This window comes from Ylistrum balloti, unplaced genomic scaffold (assembly GCF_031769215.1).
Source record: "Ylistrum balloti isolate Yb309-2 unplaced genomic scaffold, AGI_CSIRO_Ybal_v1 Utg370164, whole genome shotgun sequence".
NCBI classification, from domain to species: domain Eukaryota; kingdom Metazoa; phylum Mollusca; class Bivalvia; order Pectinida; family Pectinidae; genus Ylistrum; species Ylistrum balloti.
Genome location: NW_026782158.1, coordinates 131004 through 150463, shown reverse-complemented (window position 1 = coordinate 150463; position 19460 = coordinate 131004). Strand labels below are relative to the sequence as shown.

The following is a 19460-nucleotide window of genomic DNA, read 5'->3' as shown; positions in this document are numbered from 1 at the left end:
TCATTCCCTATATATATACCTCTATGTAACATACACAAATCTCATTCCCTATATATATACCTCTATGTAACATACACAAATCTCATTCCCTATATATATACCTCTATGTAACATACACAAATCTCATTCCCTATATATATACCTCTATGTAACATACTCAAATCTCATTCCCTATATATATACCTCTATGTAACATACACAAATCTCATTCCCTATATATATACCTCTATGTAACATACACAAATCTCATTCCCTATATATATACCTCTATGTAACATACACAAATCTCATTCCCTATATATATACCTCTATGTAACATACACAAATCTCATTCCCTATATATATACCTCTATGTAACATACACAAATCTCATTCCCTATATATCTCTATGTAACATACACAAATCTCATTCCCTATATATCTCTATGTAACATACACAAATCTCATTCCCTATATATATATACCTCTATGTAACATACACAAATCTCATTCCCTATATATATACCTCTATGTAACATACACAAATCTCATTCCCTATATATATACACCTCTATGTAACATACACAAATCTCATTCCCTATATATATACCTCTATGTAACATACACAAATCTCATTCCCTATATATATACCTCTATGTAACATACACAAATCTCATTCCCTATATATATACCTCTATGTAACATACACAAATCTCATTCCCTATATATATACCTCTATGTAACATACACAAATCTCATTCCCTATATATATACCTCTATGTAACATACACAAATCTCATTCCCTATATATCTCTATGTAACATACACAAATCTCATTCCCTATATATATATACACAAATCTCATTCCCTATATATATACTCTATGTAACATACACAAATCTCATTCCCTATATATATACCTCTATATATCTATGTAACATACACAAATCTCATTCCCTATATATATATATATATACCTCTATGTAACATACACAAATCTCATTCCCTATATATATACCTCTATGTAACATACACAAATCTCATTCCCTATATATATACCTCTATGTAACATACACAAATCTCATTCCCTATATATATACCTCTATGTAACATACACAAATCTCATTCCCTATATATATACCTCTATGTAACATACACAAATCTCATTCCCTATATATATACTCTATGTAACATACACAATATCTCATTCCCTATATATATATACCTATATATCTCATTCCCTATGTATATTCCCTATATATATACCTCTATAACATACACAAATCTCATTCCCTATATACCTCTATGTAACATACACAAATCTCATTCCCTATATATATACCTCTATGTAACATACACAAATCTCATTCCCTATATATATACCTCTATGTAACATACACAAATCTCATTCCCTATATATATACCTCTATGTAACATACACAAATCTCATTCCCTATATACATCTATGTAACATACACAAATCTCATTCCCTATATATATATATATATATACCTCTATGTAACATACACAAATCTCATTCCCTATATATCTCTATGTAACATACACAAATCTCATTCCCTATATATATATATATATATACCTCTATGTAACATACACAAATTCCCTATATATATACATTAACATACACAAATCTATATATATACCTCTATGTAACATACACAAATCTCATTCCCTATATATATACCTCTATGTAACATACACAAATCTCATTCCCTATATATATACCTCTATGTAACATACACAAATCTCATTCCCTATATATATACCTCTATGTAACATACACAAATCTCATTCCCTATATATCTCTATGTAACATACACAAATCTCATTCCCTATATATATATACCTCTATGTAACATACACAAATCTCATTCCCTATATATATACCTCTATGTAACATACACAAATCTCATTCCCTATATATATACATCTATGTAACATACACAAATCTCATTCCCTATATACCTCTATGTAACATACACAAATCTCATTCCCTATATATCTCTATGTAACATACACAAATCTCATTCCCTATATATCTTTATGTAACATAAAAACACAAATCTCATTCCCTATATACATCTATGTAACATACACAAATCTCATTCCCTATATACATAAAGTATAAAGTTTGTAACCTTTATCATTCCATTAGAAGTCATGGGGAAATACAGGCACTAATAAGCTTGTGAAAATGAATTCTAAAAAAATCACTATAGGACATGATATAATTTTAGCCTCTGTTTTAACTGCTGACATACTTCAAATATATGGTTCTACAGGAAATCTATCATTAATTAGTACATATTCCAGTTATTTCACAAAATAATTAATTTTAATGTCTATAATCAAATAAAGTCCGTTTTTTTTACAAAATGAAATCTAGTTGTCCTGAAAGGCTGAATTCTCTACTTTTTTCTGGTTAATTTACTGATCCTGATTAATCCTTTACAACCTGTTAATGAACCACAGGATTTAGGTTTACAATTGCAGCTTAACTCTTCATTCATTTTCATAGGTTGTGCAATATATACAGGACCAGAAACTAAAATGGCACTGAATTCCAAAAATAAAGTTACAAAGTTTTCTCAAGTTGAGAGGTAAATACTAAACCCGACTATTGTTATGTATGAAGGTTTGTTCAGTGTTTACCTGTTGTTATGTATGAAGGTTTGTTCAGTGTTTACCTGTCTGTTGTTATGTATGAAGGTTTGTTCAGTGTTTACCTGTCTGTTGTTATGTATGAAGGTTTGTTCAGTGTTTACCTGTTGTTATGTATGAAGGTTTGTTCAGTGTTTACCTGTCTGTTGTTATGTATGAAGGTTTGTTCAGTGTTTACCTGTCTGTTGTTATGTATGAAGGTTTGTTCAGTGTTTACCTGTCTGTTGTTATGTATGAAGGTTTGTTCAGTGTTTACCTGTCTGTTGTTATGTATGAAGGTTTGTTCAGTGTTTACCTGTCTGTTGTTATGTATGAAGGTTTGTTCAGTGTTTACCTGTCTGTTGTTATGTATGAAGGTTTGTTCAGTGTTTACCTGTCTGTTGTTATGTATGAAGGTTTGTTCAGTGTTTACCTGTCTGATATGTATGAAGGTTTGTTCAGTGTTTACCTGTCTGTTGTTATGTATGAAGGTTTGTTCTGTGTTTTCCTGTCTGTTGTTATGTATGAAGGTTTGTTCAGTGTTTACCTGTCTGTTGTTATGTATGAAGGTTTGTTCAGTGTTTACCTGTCTGTTGTTATGTATGAAGGTTTGTTCAGTGTTTACCTGTCTGTTGTTATGTATGAAGGTTTGTTCAGTGTTTACCTGTCTGTTGTTATGTATGAAGGTTTGTTCAGTGTTTACCTGTCTGTTGTTATGTATGAAGGTTTGTTCAGTGTTTACCTGTCTGTTGTTATGTATGAAGGTTTGTTCAGTGTTTACCTGTCTGTTGTTATGTATGAAGGTTTGTTCAGTGTTTACCTGTCTGTTGTTATGTATGAAGGTTTGTTCAGTGTTTACCTGTCTGTTGTTATGTATGAAGGTTTGTTCAGTGTTTACCTGTCTGTTGTTATGTATGAAGGTTTGTTCAGTGTTTACCTGTCTGTTGTTATGTATGAAGGTTTGTTAAGTGTTTACCTGTCTGTTGTTATGTATGAAGGTTTGTTCAGTGTTTACCTGTCTGTTGTTATGTATGAAGGTTTGTTCAGTGTTTACCTGTCTGTTGTTATGTATGAAGGTTTGTTCAGTGTTTACCTGTCTGTTGTTATGTATGAAGGTTTGTTCAGTGTTTACCTGTCTGTTGTTATGTATGAAGGTTTGTTCAGTGTTTACCTGTCTGTTGTTATGTATGAAGGTTTGTTCAGTGTTTACCTGTCTGTTGTTATGTATGAAGGTTTGTTCAGTGTTTACCTGTCTGTTGTTATGTATGAAGGTTTGTTCAGTGTTTACCTGTCTGTTGTTATGTATGAAGGTTTGTTCAGTGTTTACCTGTCTGTTGTTATGTATGAAGGTTTGTTCAGTGTTTACCTGTCTGTTGTTATGTATGAAGGTTTGTTCAGTGTTTACCTGTCTGTTGTTATGTATGAAGGTTTGTTCAGTGTTTACCTGTCTGTTGTTATGTATGAAGGTTTGTTCAGTGTTTACCTGTCTGTTGTTATGTATGAAGGTTTGTTCAGTGTTTACCTGTCTGTTGTTATGTATGAAGGTTTGTTCAGTGTTTACCTGTCTGTTGTTATGTATGAAGGTTTGTTCAGTGTTTACCTGTCTGTTGTTATGTATGAAGGTTTGTTCAGTGTTTACCTGTCTGTTGTTATGTATGAAGGTTTGTTCAGTGTTTACCTGTCTGTTGTTATGTATGAAGGTTTGTTCAGTGTTTACCTGTCTGTTGTTATGTATGAAGGTTTGTTCAGTGTTTACCTGTCTGTTGTTATGTATGAAGGTTTGTTCAGTGTTTACCTGTCTGTTGTTATGTATGAAGGTTTGTTCAGTGTTTACCTGTCTGTTGTTATGTATGAAGGTTTGTTCAGTGTTTACCTGTTGTTATGTATGAAGGTTTGTTCAGTGTTTACCTGTTGTTATGTATGAAGGTTTGTTCAGTGTTTACCTGTCTGTTGTTATGTATGAAGGTTTGTTCAGTGTTTACCTGTTGTTATGTATGAAGGTTTGTTCAGTGTTTACCTGTCTGTTGTTATGTATGAAGGTTTGTTCAGTGTTTACCTGTCTGTTGTTATGTATGAAGGTTTGTTCAGTGTTTACCTGTCTGTTGTTATGTATGAAGGTTTGTTCAGTTTTACTTGTTGTTATGTATGAAGGTTTGTTCAGTGTTTACCTGTCTGTTGTTATGTATGAAGGTTTGTTCAGTGTTTACCTGTCTGTTGTTATGTATGAAGGTTTGTTCAGTGTTTACCTGTCTGTTGTTATGTATGAAGGTTTGTTCAGTGTTTACCTGTCTGTTGTTATGTATGAAGGTTTGTTCAGTGTTTACCTGTCTGTTGTTATGTATGAAGGTTTGTTCAGTGTTTACCTGTTGTTATGTATGAAGGTTTGTTCAGTGTTTACCTGTCTGTTGTTATGTATGAAGGTTTGTTCAGTGTTTACCTGTCTGTTGTTATGTATGAAGGTTTGTTCAGTGTTTACCTGTCTGTTGTTATGTATGAAGTTTTGTTCAGTGTTTACCTGTCTGTTGTTATGTATGAAGGTTTGTTCAGTGTTTACCTGTCTGTTGTTATGTATGAAGGTTTGTTCAGTGTTTACCTGTCTGTTGTTATGTATGAAGGTTTGTTCAGTGTTTACCTGTTGTTATGTATGAAGGTTTGTTCAGTGTTTACCTGTCTGTTGTTATGTATGAAGGTTTGTTCAGTGTTTACCTGTCTGTTGTTATGTATGAAGGTTTGTTCAGTGTTTACCTGTCTGTTGTTATGTATGAAGGTTTGTTCAGTGTTTACCTGTCTGTTGTTATGTATGAAGGTTTGTTCAGTGTTTACCTGTCTGTTGTTATGTATAAAGGTTTGTTCAGTGTTTACCTGTCTGTTGTTATGTATGAAGGTTTGTTCAGTGTTTACCTGTCTGTTGTTATGTATGAAGGTTTGTTCAGTTTTACTTGTTGTTATGTATGAAGGTTTGTTCAGTGTTTACCTGTCTGTTGTTATGTATGAAGGTTTGTTCAGTGTTTACCTGTCTGTTGTTATGTATGAAGGTTTGTTCAGTGTTTACCTGTCTGTTGTTATGTATGAAGGTTTGTTCAGTGTTTACCTGTCTGTTGTTATGTATGAAGGTTTGTTCAGTGTTTACCTGTCTGTTGTTATGTATGAAGGTTTGTTCAGTGTTTACCTGTCTGTTGTTATGTATGAAGGTTTGTTCAGTGTTTACCTGTCTGTTGTTATGTATGAAGGTTTGTTCAGTGTTTACCTGTCTGTTGTTATGTATGAAGGTTTGTTCAGTGTTTACCTGTCTGTTGTTATGTATGAAGGTTTGTTCAGTGTTTACCTGTCTGTTGTTATGTATGAAGGTTTGTTCAGTGTTTACCTGTTGTTATGTATGAAGGTTTGTTCAGTGTTTACCTGTCTGTTGTTATGTATGAAGGTTTGTTCAGTGTTTACCTGTCTGTTGTTATGTATGAAGGTTTGTTCAGTGTTTACCTGTCTGTTGTTATGTATGAAGGTTTGTTCAGTGTTTACCTGTCTGTTGTTATGTATGAAGGTTTGTTCAGTGTTTACCTGTCTGTTGTTATGTATGAAGGTTTGTTCAGTGTTTACCTGTTGTTATGTATGAAGGTTTGTTCAGTGTTTACCTGTCTGTTGTTATGTATGAAGGTTTGTTCAGTGTTTACCTGTCTGTTGTTATGTATGAAGGTTTGTTCAGTGTTTACCTGTCTGTTGTTATGTATGAAGGTTTGTTCAGTGTTTACCTGTCTTACCTGTCTGTTGTTATGTATGAAGGTTTGTTCAGTGTTTACCTGTCTGTTGTTATGTATGAAGGTTTGTTCAGTGTTTACCTGTCTGTTGTTATGTATGAAGGTTTGTTCAGTGTTTACCTGTCTGTTGTTATGTATGAAGGTTTGTTCAGTGTTTACCTGTCTGTTGTTATGTATGAAGGTTTGTTCAGTGTTTACCTGTCTGTTGTTATGTATGAAGGTTTGTTCAGTGTTTACCTGTCTGTTGTTATGTATGAAGGTTTGTTCAGTGTTTACCTGTCTGTTGTTATGTATGAAGGTTTGTTCAGTGTTTACCTGTCTGTTGTTATGTATGAAGGTTTGTTCAGTGTTTACCTGTCTGTTGTTATGTATGAAGGTTTGTTCAGTGTTTACCTGTCTGTTGTTATGTATGAAGGTTTGTTCAGTGTTTACCTGTCTGTTGTTATGTATGAAGGTTTGTTCAGTGTTTACCTGTCTGTTGTTATGTATGAAGGTTTGTTCAGTGTTTACCTGTCTGTTGTTATGTATGAAGGTTTGTTCAGTGTTTACCTGACTGTTGTTATGTATGAAGGTTTGTTCAGTGTTTACCTGACTTGTTATGTATGAAGGTTTGTTCAGTTTTACTTGTTGTTATGTATGAAGGTTTGTTCAGTGTTTACCTGTCTGTTGTTATGTATGAAGGTTTGTTCAGTGTTTACCTGTCTGTTGTTATGTATGAAGGTTTGTTCAGTGTTTACCTGTCTGTTGTTATGTATGAAGGTTTGTTCAGTGTTTACCTGTCTGTTGTTATGTATGAAGGTTTGTTCAGTGTTTACCTGTCTGTTGTTATGTATGAAGGTTTGTTCAGTGTTTACCTGTCTGTTGTTATGTATGAAGGTTTGTTCAGTGTTTACCTGTCAGTGTTGTTATGTATGAAGGTTTGTTCAGTGTTTACCTGTCTGTTGTTATGTATGAAGGTTTGTTCAGTGTTTACCTGTCTGTTGTTATGTATGAAGGTTTGTTCAGTGTTTACCTGTCTGTTGTTATGTATGAAGGTTTGTTCAGTGTTTACCTGTTTACTGTTGTTATGTATGAAGGTTTGTTCAGTGTTTACCTGTCTGTTGTTATGTATGAAGGTTTGTTCAGTGTTTACCTGTCTGTTGTTATGTATGAAGGTTTGTTCAGTGTTTACCTGTCTGTTGTTATGTATGAAGGTTTGTTCAGTGTTTACCTGTCTGTTGTTATGTATGAAGGTTTGTTCAGTGTTTACCTGTCTGTTGTTATGTATGAAGGTTTGTTCAGTGTTTACCTGTCTGTTGTTATGTATGAAGGTTTGTTCAGTGTTTACCTGTCTGTTGTTATGTATGAAGGTTTGTTCAGTGTTTACCTGTTGTTATGTATGAAGGTTTGTTCAGTGTTTACCTGTCTGTTGTTATGTATGAAGGTTTGTTCAGTGTTTACCTGTCTGTTGTTATGTATGAAGGTTTGTTCAGTGTTTACCTGTCTGTTGTTATGTATGAAGGTTTGTTCAGTGTTTACCTGTCTGTTGTTATGTATGAAGGTTTGTTCAGTGTTTACCTGTCTGTTGTTATGTATGAAGGTTTGTTCAGTTTTACTTGTTGTTATGTATGAAGGTTTGTTCAGTGTTTACCTGTCTGTTGTTATGTATGAAGGTTTGTTCAGTGTTTACCTGTCTGTTGTTATGTATGAAGGTTTGTTCAGTGTTTACCTGTCTGTTGTTATGTATGAAGGTTTGTTCAGTGTTTACCTGTCTGTTGTTATGTATGAAGGTTTGTTCAGTGTTTACCTGTCTGTTGTTATGTATGAAGGTTTGTTCAGTGTTTACCTGTCTGTTGTTATGTATGAAGGTTTGTTCAGTGTTTACCTGTCTGTTGTTATGTATGAAGGTTTGTTCAGTGTTTACCTGTCTGTTGTTATGTATGAAGGTTTGTTCAGTGTTTACCTGTCTGTTGTTATGTATGAAGGTTTGTTCAGTGTTTACCTGTCTGTTGTTATGTATGAAGGTTTGTTCAGTGTTTATGTATGAAGGTTTGTTCCTGTTGTTGTTATGTATGAAGGTTTGTTCAGTGTTTACCTGTCTGTTGTTATGTATGAAGGTTTGTTCAGTGTTTACCTGTCTGTTGTTATGTATGAAGGTTTGTTCAGTGTTTACCTGTCTGTTGTTATGTATGAAGGTTTGTTCAGTGTTTACCTGTCTGTTGTTATGTATGAAGGTTTGTTCAGTGTTTACCTGTCTGTTGTTATGTATGAAGGTTTGTTCAGTTTTACTTGTTGTTATGTATGAAGGTTTGTTCAGTGTTTACCTGACTGTTGTTATGTATGAAGGTTTGTTCAGTGTTTACCTGTCTGTTGTTATGTATGAAGGTTTGTTCAGTGTTTACCTGTCTGTTGTTATGTATGAAGGTTTGTTCAGTGTTTACCTGTCTGTTGTTATGTATGAAGGTTTGTTCAGTGTTTACCTGTCTGTTGTTATGTATAAAGGTTTGTTCAGTGATTACGTGTTGTAAGGGATCTGGGTTTGTTCAGTGTTTACCTGTCTGTTGTTATGTATGAAGGTTTGTTCAGTGTTTACCTGTCTGTTGTTATGTATGAAGGTTTGTTCAGTGTTTACCTGTCTGTTGTTATGTATGAAGGTTTGTTCAGTGTTTACCTGTCTGTTGTTATGTATGAAGGTTTGTTCAGTGTTTACCTGTCTGTTGTTATGTATGAAGGTTTGTTCAGTGTTTACCTGTCTGTTGTTATGTATGAAGGTTTGTTCAGTGTTTACCTGTCTGTTGTTATGTATGAAGGTTTGTTCAGTGTTTACCTGTCTGTTGTTATGTATGAAGGTTTGTTCAGTTTTACTTGTTGTTATGTATGAAGGTTTGTTCAGTGTTTACCTGTCTGTTGTTATGTATGAAGGTTTGTTCAGTGTTTACCTGTCTGTTGTTATGTATGAAGGTTTGTTCAGTGTTTACCTGTTGTTATGTATGAAGGTTTGTTCTGTGTTTACCTGTTTGTTATGTATGAAGGTTTGTTCAGTGTTTACCTGTCTGTTGTTATGTATGAAGGTTTGTTCAGTGTTTACCTGTCTGTTGTTATGTATGAAGGTTTGTTCAGTGTTTACCTGTCTGTTGTTATGTATGAAGGTTTGTTCAGTGTTTACCTGTCTGTTGTTATGTATGAAGGTTTGTTCAGTGTTTACCTGTCTGTTGTTATGTATGAAGGTTTGTTCAGTGTTTACCTGTCTGTTGTTATGTATGAAGGTTTGTTCATAACATTCATCTTATAGAATATTCCTCATTTTGATAAAAATAATTGAAGCCAATTTATTTACATGTACATACATAAACATCATGTTTACCTGTTAATCCAGGTTTCAAATTTTCTAGGTAATTATGAATTAGAAGGGTTGTTAATTTCAACTTTTTAAAATGAATTCAAATGAATATGACTGTAATTATGAAGCTAACGTGTTATATGACCTACAAAATGTCTCACCAGCTTAGGACAAATACAGCAATATCAGCTAATATCCTACTATGTTTCTGTTTTCAGAGCAATGAATACATTTTTGATCATATTTCTTGTGGTACTCTTAATAGAATCACTGACATGTACTATCCTAAAGTATGTGTTTGTGAATCGGTCGTCTGTTAAAGACAAACTCTGGTACCTACCAGACATGGACAAAGAATCAGAACTAACAGTAAGTATATCTAGTAGTAGATTCAGGGTCCTGGATACTGTATATCAGGGAGGGGGTTCAGGGTCCTGGATACTGTATATCAGGGAGGGGATTAAGGGTCCTGGATACTGTTTATCAGGGAGGGGATTCAGGGTCCTGGATACTGTATATCAGGGAGGGGATTCAGGGTCCTGGATACTGTATATCAGGGAGGGGATTCAGGGTCCTGGATACTGTATATCAGGGAGGGGATTCAGGGTCCTGGATACTGTATATCAGGGAGGGGATTCAGGGTCCTGGATACTGTATATCAGGGAGGGGATTCAGGGTCCTGGATACTGTATATCAGGGAGGGGATTCAGGGTCCTGGATACTGTATATCAGGGAGGGGATTCAGGGTCCTGGATACTGTATATCAGGGAGGGGATTCAGGGTCCTGGATACTGTATATCAGGGAGGGGATTCAGGGTCCTGGATACTGTATATCAGGGAGGGGATTCAGGGTCCTGGATACTGTATATCAGGGAGGGGATTCAGGGTCCTGGATACTGTATATCAGGGAGGGGATTCAGGGTCCTGGATACTGTATATCAGGGAGGGGATTCAGGGTCCTGGATACTGTATATCAGGGAGGGGATTCAGGGTCCTGGATACTGTATATCAGGGAGGGGATTCAGGGTCCTGGATACTGTATATCAGGGAGGGGATTCAGGGTCCTGGATACTGTATATCAGGGAGGGGATTCAGGGTCCTGGATACTGTATATCAGGGAGGGGATTCAGGGTCCTGGATACTGTATATCAGGGAGGGGATTCAGGGTCCTACTGGATACTGTATATCAGGGAGGGGATTCAGGGTCCTGGATACTGTATATCAGGGAGGGGATTCAGGGTCCTGGATACTGTATATCAGGGAGGGGATTCAGGGTCCTGGATACTGTATATCAGGGAGGGGATTCAGGGTCCTGGATACTGTATATCAGGGAGGGGATTCAGGGTCCTGGATACTGTATATCAGGGAGGGGATTCAGGGTCCTGGATACTGTATATCAGGGGGGGATTCAGGGTCCTGGATACTGTATATCAGGGAGGGGATTCTGGGTCCTGGATACTGTATATCAGGGGGGGATTCAGGGTCCTGGATACTGTATATCAGGGAGGGGATTAAGGGTCCTGGATACTGTTTATCAGGGAGGGGATTCAGGGTCCTGGATACTGTATATCAGGGAGGGGATTCAGGGTCCTGGATACTGTATATCAGGGAGGGGATTCTAGGTTTTTCTGTCAATTTGAGGATTATGTGGAATCCCTGAAATTGGAATATTTTGTTTCACAGTAAAAAGTTAGAATATAGAGGCTGTATTTTGTCCTCTCAAAATAATGATATGATTTATTGACACAGAAATTTGTATCTATGTTAATTTTGTTGCCCTAGTTCAATTTAAGTTATGTTTAAGTTTGACATATATTGGTACATAGTGATCATATGATCTAGATTTTCATCCATAGTCATGATATTAGAAGATTTGGTCAACCCTATATCAAGTGACATAAAATACACAGGATTGACCACATCAGCGGTCACTACATAACCAACTGTGTAGCAGAGATTATCAGTGTTCTTGATAACTTTGTTCTGTTTTTGCTTTGCAGGCTTTACGAGCAATAGAGACGTTTTTGTCTTTCATGGTCCTATTTAATTATTTCATCCCGATATCTATGTATGTAACTGTAGGTAAGTATATTGTTGATCTTAATATTTACATATATTTACTATTTTTTACATATGTTTACATTTTATTTATTGTAGTAAAAGAAATTTTATTTGAGAAGTGTCAAAGATAACTTTTTTGTTGTTTTGTCTGTTAGGTTGAATGGTTTTCAATTTAGAGTGAATGAGAAATTTTTGTCTCTTTATGATTTCTTCCCAAATGAATAAAGTCTTTAGGTTGAAAGCTTTTTAAAAAGAGAAAATATTTGAAAGAAATAACAGATTGTACAAAAAGCACAAGTTAATATCAACTTTTCATTCAAATTTAGAGCTAGTTTAGAGCAATGACTTTAACTCCATCATACAGCTGTCAGTGACTCGTCATTGATACGAAGCTGAGGTGGTGAATGAGGAAAAGAAAAAGTGATTGAAAGAAAAGTCAAAATCTAGCTGGGGAGGTTCGATAGTCCCATAACTAAATTAATTTCATATATCAGATAATTTTAGAACATACATCTTAGCTAAAACTAAATTGATCATCAATGAAATGATAAAACAAAATTTGGTATATATTAGTAGATCTATCAATTTTAAAAGTGGTTCCATATTTTTTGAGTTGTTGATTGATGAGATTTTTTTTTCAGAAATACAGAAATTTATAGGCTCATTATATTTTAACTGGGATATTGATATGTATGATGAAAAAATGGACCAGCCAGCCAAAGCTAATACATCTGATCTCAACGAGGAACTGGGTCAGGTCTGTAATTAATATTTTGTAAACCAAAACACCTCTTCATTAAGTCCCCTGACTTGTGCAAGATTTCACTGATTCTGTTTAATATTGCAATACTTATATCACATTCTGTTTATTGTTGTTAAATATATATCACATTTTGTTTATTGTTGTTAAATATATATCACATTTTGTTCTGCCACTTGAGAATGCTTGTCTTTCTGTCAAACTTTAATTTAAAAAATATTGCTTTTGAAATTATCTTTCTTTTACTGTTAAATGATGCCATAAAACTTTTCTTGCTTTTTAATATTATTAACCAAGAGAAATTTGGCAATGTAAGAGTTATGTCCCTTCTTTCTGCATTTTTTTTGTTTTTTTTTTGTAATTCTGGATTTTTCTACTGTGGAGACATTGGTTGTTTGTGAGAGTAATGCCTTAAGGAAACAATGGTATTTTCTCTTGCAGACTAATAACAATATGATCAATGCCTGCACACAAGAACAGATAACTCTATATTACTAAAAGTTTGAATAGAAAAAAGTCAGTTTCCTATTTATAGTCACAAATTGATGATGACAGATATATCTTATTGTGGTGTCCTGTCGAGGCTTTTTGCTGTAATTCATGATCCTTGGTGCTTTATTTATAAAAACTCTGACATCTCTTTGTGTAGGTAGAGTACCTGTTCACAGACAAGACAGGAACACTGACGGAGAACGAAATGCAGTTCCGTGAGTGTTCTATCAGTGGTGACCAGTATATGGAAGTGGACAACATCTTGGTGGAAAAAAGGCCCGGTCAGATACATGGCAAACCTGTCACTAGTATGACCGTAAGTAAAATAAAAAAAAATTATGTAAATTGGAGAAAAATTATTTCACAAATAAACAAATTTGTTTGTCAGAAAATGAATGAGCAATTTCCTTCTTTAGGAATAGGAAAAATCCTCAAAAATCAATCATGGTTCCATGCAGTTATGATAGAAATATGCAGTTCTAGTACAATTCATGTTTTTTGTATTAATTATGTTCTATTTTAATATCTGCTTTATTTTATGGTAAAGATCTAAGTAAATACAAAGTTTTTGCAGTATTTTGATAGTTAGTGAGTATGAGTTCCTGCGAACTGCCATTTTTCGTTGAAAACTACAATAAAGAATTACAGATAGAAAACGTCTTACTACATAAAGTATTATTAGGGTAATTGTCTATGTAGGGAGGTTTTGTTTTCTAAAGGTAGTTGTAATTGTAAACTGTGATTGTCTACATAAAGAGGTTCTCTTCAATCTCAGCCCTTTAAACATTCACTTTCAATATGCTCTCCATAATCTGACCTTCAAAAAGCCTTAAATTATCTGACCAATGCAGTCAAATGGCTCTGGGAATGACCCTTTTCTGTTAAACAGCTGGCTAGCCTATGTATGACTTGCTATATGCCTCGGATATTTTACAGGGGAAGGATGGGGATGTTTTTGTATTGTGTTTATAATACATGTCTGTCTGTCTATCTGTCTGCCCGTCCATCCGTCCATCATGTGTCCTGTCTTGAAAATCGCTGAACAGATTTGTTCATATTTACCCCATATTATTATAATGTCAGTCTGAACACCTTAAAATACTTGATGTTTTGACACTATAAAGTCAATATATCCCTTATAGGGGCTGATGTGGCTGTGACCTTAAAGCATGTTTATCACTAGCCTTCCATCTCTGGGACGCAGGTTTTAGGCCTATGTGGGGCAGTCATTAGGGTGAGGATTTTTCTTCAGGAACTGGAGTTGTTCCCCACCACCCAAACCTGTTACATCCTTAAATGACCCTAGCTGTCAATAGGATGTAAAACAACATTTTAGTAAATCTACACTGTAAGATATCTTTCTCATTCTTAAATCCTAGCATACTGATATGAAAGTGACTTTTTGAATTGAGATATGTAAGGTAAATTTTTTACTCTATTATAAGTATTGAAATTTGTAATGATGGACAAATGTAAATAACTGCTATAGGGAGCATACTACTAAAAAGTGACTTATTTTTTCATCAGAAAAAAATGGAGGATTTTTTTACTGTTCTTGCACTGTGTCACACTGTACGTGTGGACCATCCTCGATCACACTTAAGTGAGAAGGCTTCCGACAGAGTTTATGATCATTCTGGTATGGACTATGAATACCAGTCCTCTTCACCAGATGAAAAAGCATTCCTCGAGGCCTGTCGGAGGTAAGAATAAAAAATCTTTCCAGGAATGATACAGGCTCCAAACATATTGATGTTTAGTCAAAGTCAACTTAAACTATTCAGATCTGTTGTTCTGTAAAAGCCCCTCTGGCTCTGAGTAAAAATAAGATGTGGACCTCTCTGGGCTTTACTACAGGAAAGACGAGGCGACCTAAGGGTGTTTCTGCTTTACCATTTGAAACGATTTGACCAGTTAAATTTGCAAGAAGAACGCCAGGTACAGATCGGGACCAAGGGTGGTCTGTGGAATATTTGGCACATACAGTTTAAGTGGTCCAGCCGTACCTGTCCGAAACTGTCTGGCTGAATAGCATTAGTTTTTAGAATTTCAGCACAAAAAGTAGTTTCGGGCTACTCACATATATCAAGGAGCATTGTGCTATGGAGTGAAATGGAGGGTATCTTAATGTAAGTTAATTGATTTATGCTTGACAGGAAATTCCAAAACTTTACATTTTGAACTTTACATAAATAAGGTCCAACTTCCAGTACAACTGCATTCGTGTATAGTGGAATAATGCTAAACTACCTGAACCATTTCAACTTGGTTGCAGGAACGCAGCCCTGATTTATTTGAATGAAAAGTCAATACCAAACAGAGCTGTAATATAAATTTAACAGAATTATGGATAATAAGAGTAAATAAAGATTAGAAAAAATAATAAAAAACACAAAAAAAATGGAGATCAAATAATTCTTTTGTTTGTTGGACCTTCTTTTATTTTCTTCCATTTTAGAGAAAAAACTAGGATACATTGGTTGTATGTATTATAGCTGCTGGTGTGGACAAGTATTTGTTTTTGTTGTTGTATGAGTTAGAGTCACTGATATGTTTGCAGCCAAGGCCTATTCCAGTTAAACATCCTCTTGACTCAAGAACTCAAAATAAACACTTCTTTATAAGTTTAACTCTATGGGTGGTGCCACAAAACAAAACCTGGTGTCCTGAGCAGGGAAAGATGTTTCACTGGATAATCATGGCCATTATATGTTCTGACCTTGATATACAAAATCATTATATAAATTTCAATAATCCTTTTAGGTACGGCATTGTTCTCCATGGTATCCATGACGACCGTTTGGAAGTGACCTTCATGGGTGAAATGAGACGTTACAAACTGTTACATGTACTTGAGTTTGACCCTACCAGGAAAAGAATGAGTGTCATCATACAGAATGAACAAGGTCAGTGTCATTCAGTACAAGGTCAAATGAATGGACCAGGTCAAGGACAAGATAATTAATAGTTCATGGATGGGTCATTCAGTACAAGGTCAGGATCATAATTATGAAATTTATGAAATGTGGTTCTTTCATTACAAAGTTAAGGTCATGTAGAAAATTTCAGGCATTTTGAGAGATCCTAGATATGTGTAATAGTTCGGTAATTTTTCTTTTTAATTCAGATGAGATTTACCTGCTATGTAAGGGTGCAGAGTCAGCCATTTTGGACCGTGTGACCCCTAGACTTAAGGAAGCTACGTTACAGCATGTCACTGATTATGCACTGGTAAATATCTGCAGCCTGTTACAGAATTCCCACAACTTTCTCAGTGAAATCCTTTAAGCAATGAGCTTTAAAGCTTCTAGTAAAAAAATTCTCTTATTTGAAATACAACACAAATACAAATAAAAACTGTCGGGATTCATTGAAAATTTATTGTAATTATGGAAATTAACCTACAGCTACATTATTTAGATCACTTACTGGAGAGGTCGTGCCTTTTTCAGATGTCAACAGCCTGAAGCTTTCTGATGATACTATTATATAGTAATTAAAAAGAGAAGAAAAAAAATATATTTTTCTTTACATTTCTGTGGAAATTAAACAAGATATTTGGATAAGTTCACTCTTTACAGTATTCGAAAGACTTTAATTTGTTGAACCAAAAATATCTGTTATGAATTTGAAATTTTAAGTTATTCAGGGGAGGCTTAAATTTGTAACAAAAACTGTTTGAAGGTAAAGCTCCTTTGCTGAACACTGACTATTCTGGCTGTGGGAGTGCCACCATAACACATGGTTATACTGAACACATAAGTTTTTGGTTGTTTGGAAAATTTACTACAAGGTTGATTGATTGATATAACAGAATGATTCCTTGTTTTATGCAGTCGATGAAGTGATGTGTTCATAACAAGAGAAATTCTAACTGCTTCAAATTGAAATTTGAAAAAAAAAGATAAATTTTTGTCACTTAATTACACATTTAAAGAAATTTTCTGTCAAAATTGATATCATTTACAGTAAATTTTAAACTTCCTACTTGTTGTTAGTGAAGGGAAAAGTGATCTTTCACGATGTTTGATATTATTGTTGAGTGTATGATGAATTTTAATTGTTATCCATAACAGCTTGGCCTGAGGACTCTGGTCTTGGCGAGGCGACTTCTCACGTCAGACCAATACAGTGAAATTGATAGGCGTCTCCATCAAGCCAGAAACTCTCTGGACAGTCGAGAGGTCATGGTAAGTTTTGGTACATGATGTACATGTAGACTTATTACTAAACTACCAATATAAGTCTACCAATATATGGGGTCGTGGTGGTCTACGACACGATCACCCTACCAATATAAGGGGTCGTGGTGGTCTACGACACGATCAGTCTACCAGTATAAGGGGTCGTGGTGGTCTACGACACGATCAGTCTACCAGTATAAGGGGTCGTGGTGGTCTACGACACGTTCACCCTACCAGTATAAGGGGTCGTGGTGGTCTACCACACAATCAGTCTACCAATATAAGGGGTCGTGGTGGTCTACCACACGATCAGTCTACCAATATAAGGGGTCGTGGTGGTCTACGACACGATCAGCCTACCAATATAAGGGGTCGTGGTGGTCTACCACAGGATCAGTCTACCAATATAAGGGGTCGTGGTGGTCTACGACACGATCAGCCTACCAATATAAGGGGTCGTGGTGGTCTACCAATATAAGCGGTTGTGGTGGTCTACGACACAATCAGTCTACCAATATAAGGGGTCTTTATCTTACTGGTTTCGTACAATTGTAAACATTTTGACTAATAACAAATTAGCTATAAAATTTATCAATTTTACAACAATTTGGAAATTAATTACATGAACATAAATTTAGGTTTACTCAGAGGATAAGGCTGTCCGAAGCACTTGCAATGGGGAAAACTTGCTTTGTCAGGCATATTACCACATACCTTTAACATACTGGAAATATTTAATCTAATTTTGATACCTTGGTCAATTAAAAGAATGGGAGAGAGATAATTAATCTGGAATGTCTGTTTCAATTAATGTAGTACATTTAGATAAGATATTTATCAGCCCAGTAGATCTTTATCCATTGTCTCACCTATTTATCAGCCCAATAGATCTTTATCAATTGTCTCACCTATTCTTTCATTTCTTTTTTAAGTTGGAGGAAGTTTTTGAGTTTATAGAGCGTGACCTTGACCTTCTTGGGGCTACAGCTGTTGAAGATAAACTTCAAGATGATGTCCCAGATACGATTCAGTCTTTACAGAAATCTGGCATCAAGGTAAACTGATCAGCTTTACTTAGAGAATTTTTGTTTTATCTTTCTAGTTTTAACTTTAAATGAAGGGGGAAGGGGGGGGGGGAATCAAAAATACTAATTACCTCCCCTGATGAATTATTTTGTACCAATATTTGTTTCTGCTATGGTTACATCTGAGGTTGATCTTTTCTTATCACGCTAAGCTTGTACTTAATAAATCTAGTTTACACCTTTATCACTAATTGTATTACATACTACACAGACTTTTTTTCTCAGCTAAAAGTTGCACAGTTTTCATTTAATAAAGAGAAATTTTTTAACAATTTGGCTTTAAGAGGTTTTTATATTTTTGTGAGTATTGCTCATGATGTCAACAACAAACTCATCAAAACAGGATTGTTTACTCCATGTTATTATAGTTTCAAATGATAATCAACTTTTTTATTGCTTACAGTATTTATAATTTCACAGATCAAATTTTCCCCACAAAAAAACAAAGAAAGAATGCGTGTGAAAATAACAAGCTATACGACAAAAGTTGTGATGGAGTGCTCTGATGATGTTAATTTTGTAGTTAAGAATCAAAAATGAAAGCTTGATATTAAGAATCCTCTTATGGTATTGAAAAGCTATCCCTGGACCCAAAGGTATTGGTATCTAAAACAGCCAGGTATTGTTTGATACAGGTATGGGTGTTAACAGGGGACAAGGAAGAAACAGCTGTCAATATAAGTTACTCAGCTGGTCACTTCAAACAAGGCTTTGCTGAATTACGTGTTACACAGATGGCTTCCTCTCTACAGTGTTCAGAGGTAATGGCCAGACTCAAAAGCATGTAAGTAACACATCACATTTTCTGTTAGAACACGAATTTTATCATTACCAGAAAATTTTGATGATTAGGCTAGGCAGATAATGATTCTTTAATTATTTCTTGGCAAGTTCTTGCACACAAAAATTAAAATTTCATTTCTGTGGGACAACTTAAGACATAATTTATATGTCCAAAGATGAGTTCCATATGTTTTTATAGAAAATTAAATCGTCTTCAGAAATGTCATAATCAGCTCATGGTTGGACAAGTTTTAAAGAGAAAAAAAGAAGGTAAATTGCATTTTAAGATTGAAAAACTAGATCTTGATAGAGATAAATACATAGAAGGTGCTTTAACCTTTTTACAAATACTCTCCAGATTTCTGTCAAACGTGTTACACTCGA

The 19460-nt window shown here is 34.9% G+C and overlaps 1 protein-coding gene across 1 annotated transcript in view; it reads left to right on the top strand.

The window, feature by feature from the left end:
* The window catches only part of LOC132551004 (phospholipid-transporting ATPase IF-like), a 65635-nt gene that overhangs the window by 24232 nt on the left and 21943 nt on the right, over positions 1 to 19460 (top strand). Inside the window, exons 7-17 of the mRNA XM_060215108.1 lie at positions 2494 to 2600; positions 9930 to 10080; positions 11712 to 11793; positions 12414 to 12529; positions 13182 to 13340; positions 14552 to 14727; positions 15788 to 15930; positions 16152 to 16255; positions 17101 to 17214; positions 18141 to 18263; positions 18929 to 19077. Coding sequence (XP_060071091.1) covers positions 2494 to 2600; positions 9930 to 10080; positions 11712 to 11793; positions 12414 to 12529; positions 13182 to 13340; positions 14552 to 14727; positions 15788 to 15930; positions 16152 to 16255; positions 17101 to 17214; positions 18141 to 18263; positions 18929 to 19077 — 1424 coding nt within the window. The remainder of the gene's footprint in view (positions 1 to 2493; positions 2601 to 9929; positions 10081 to 11711; positions 11794 to 12413; positions 12530 to 13181; positions 13341 to 14551; positions 14728 to 15787; positions 15931 to 16151; positions 16256 to 17100; positions 17215 to 18140; positions 18264 to 18928; positions 19078 to 19460) is intronic.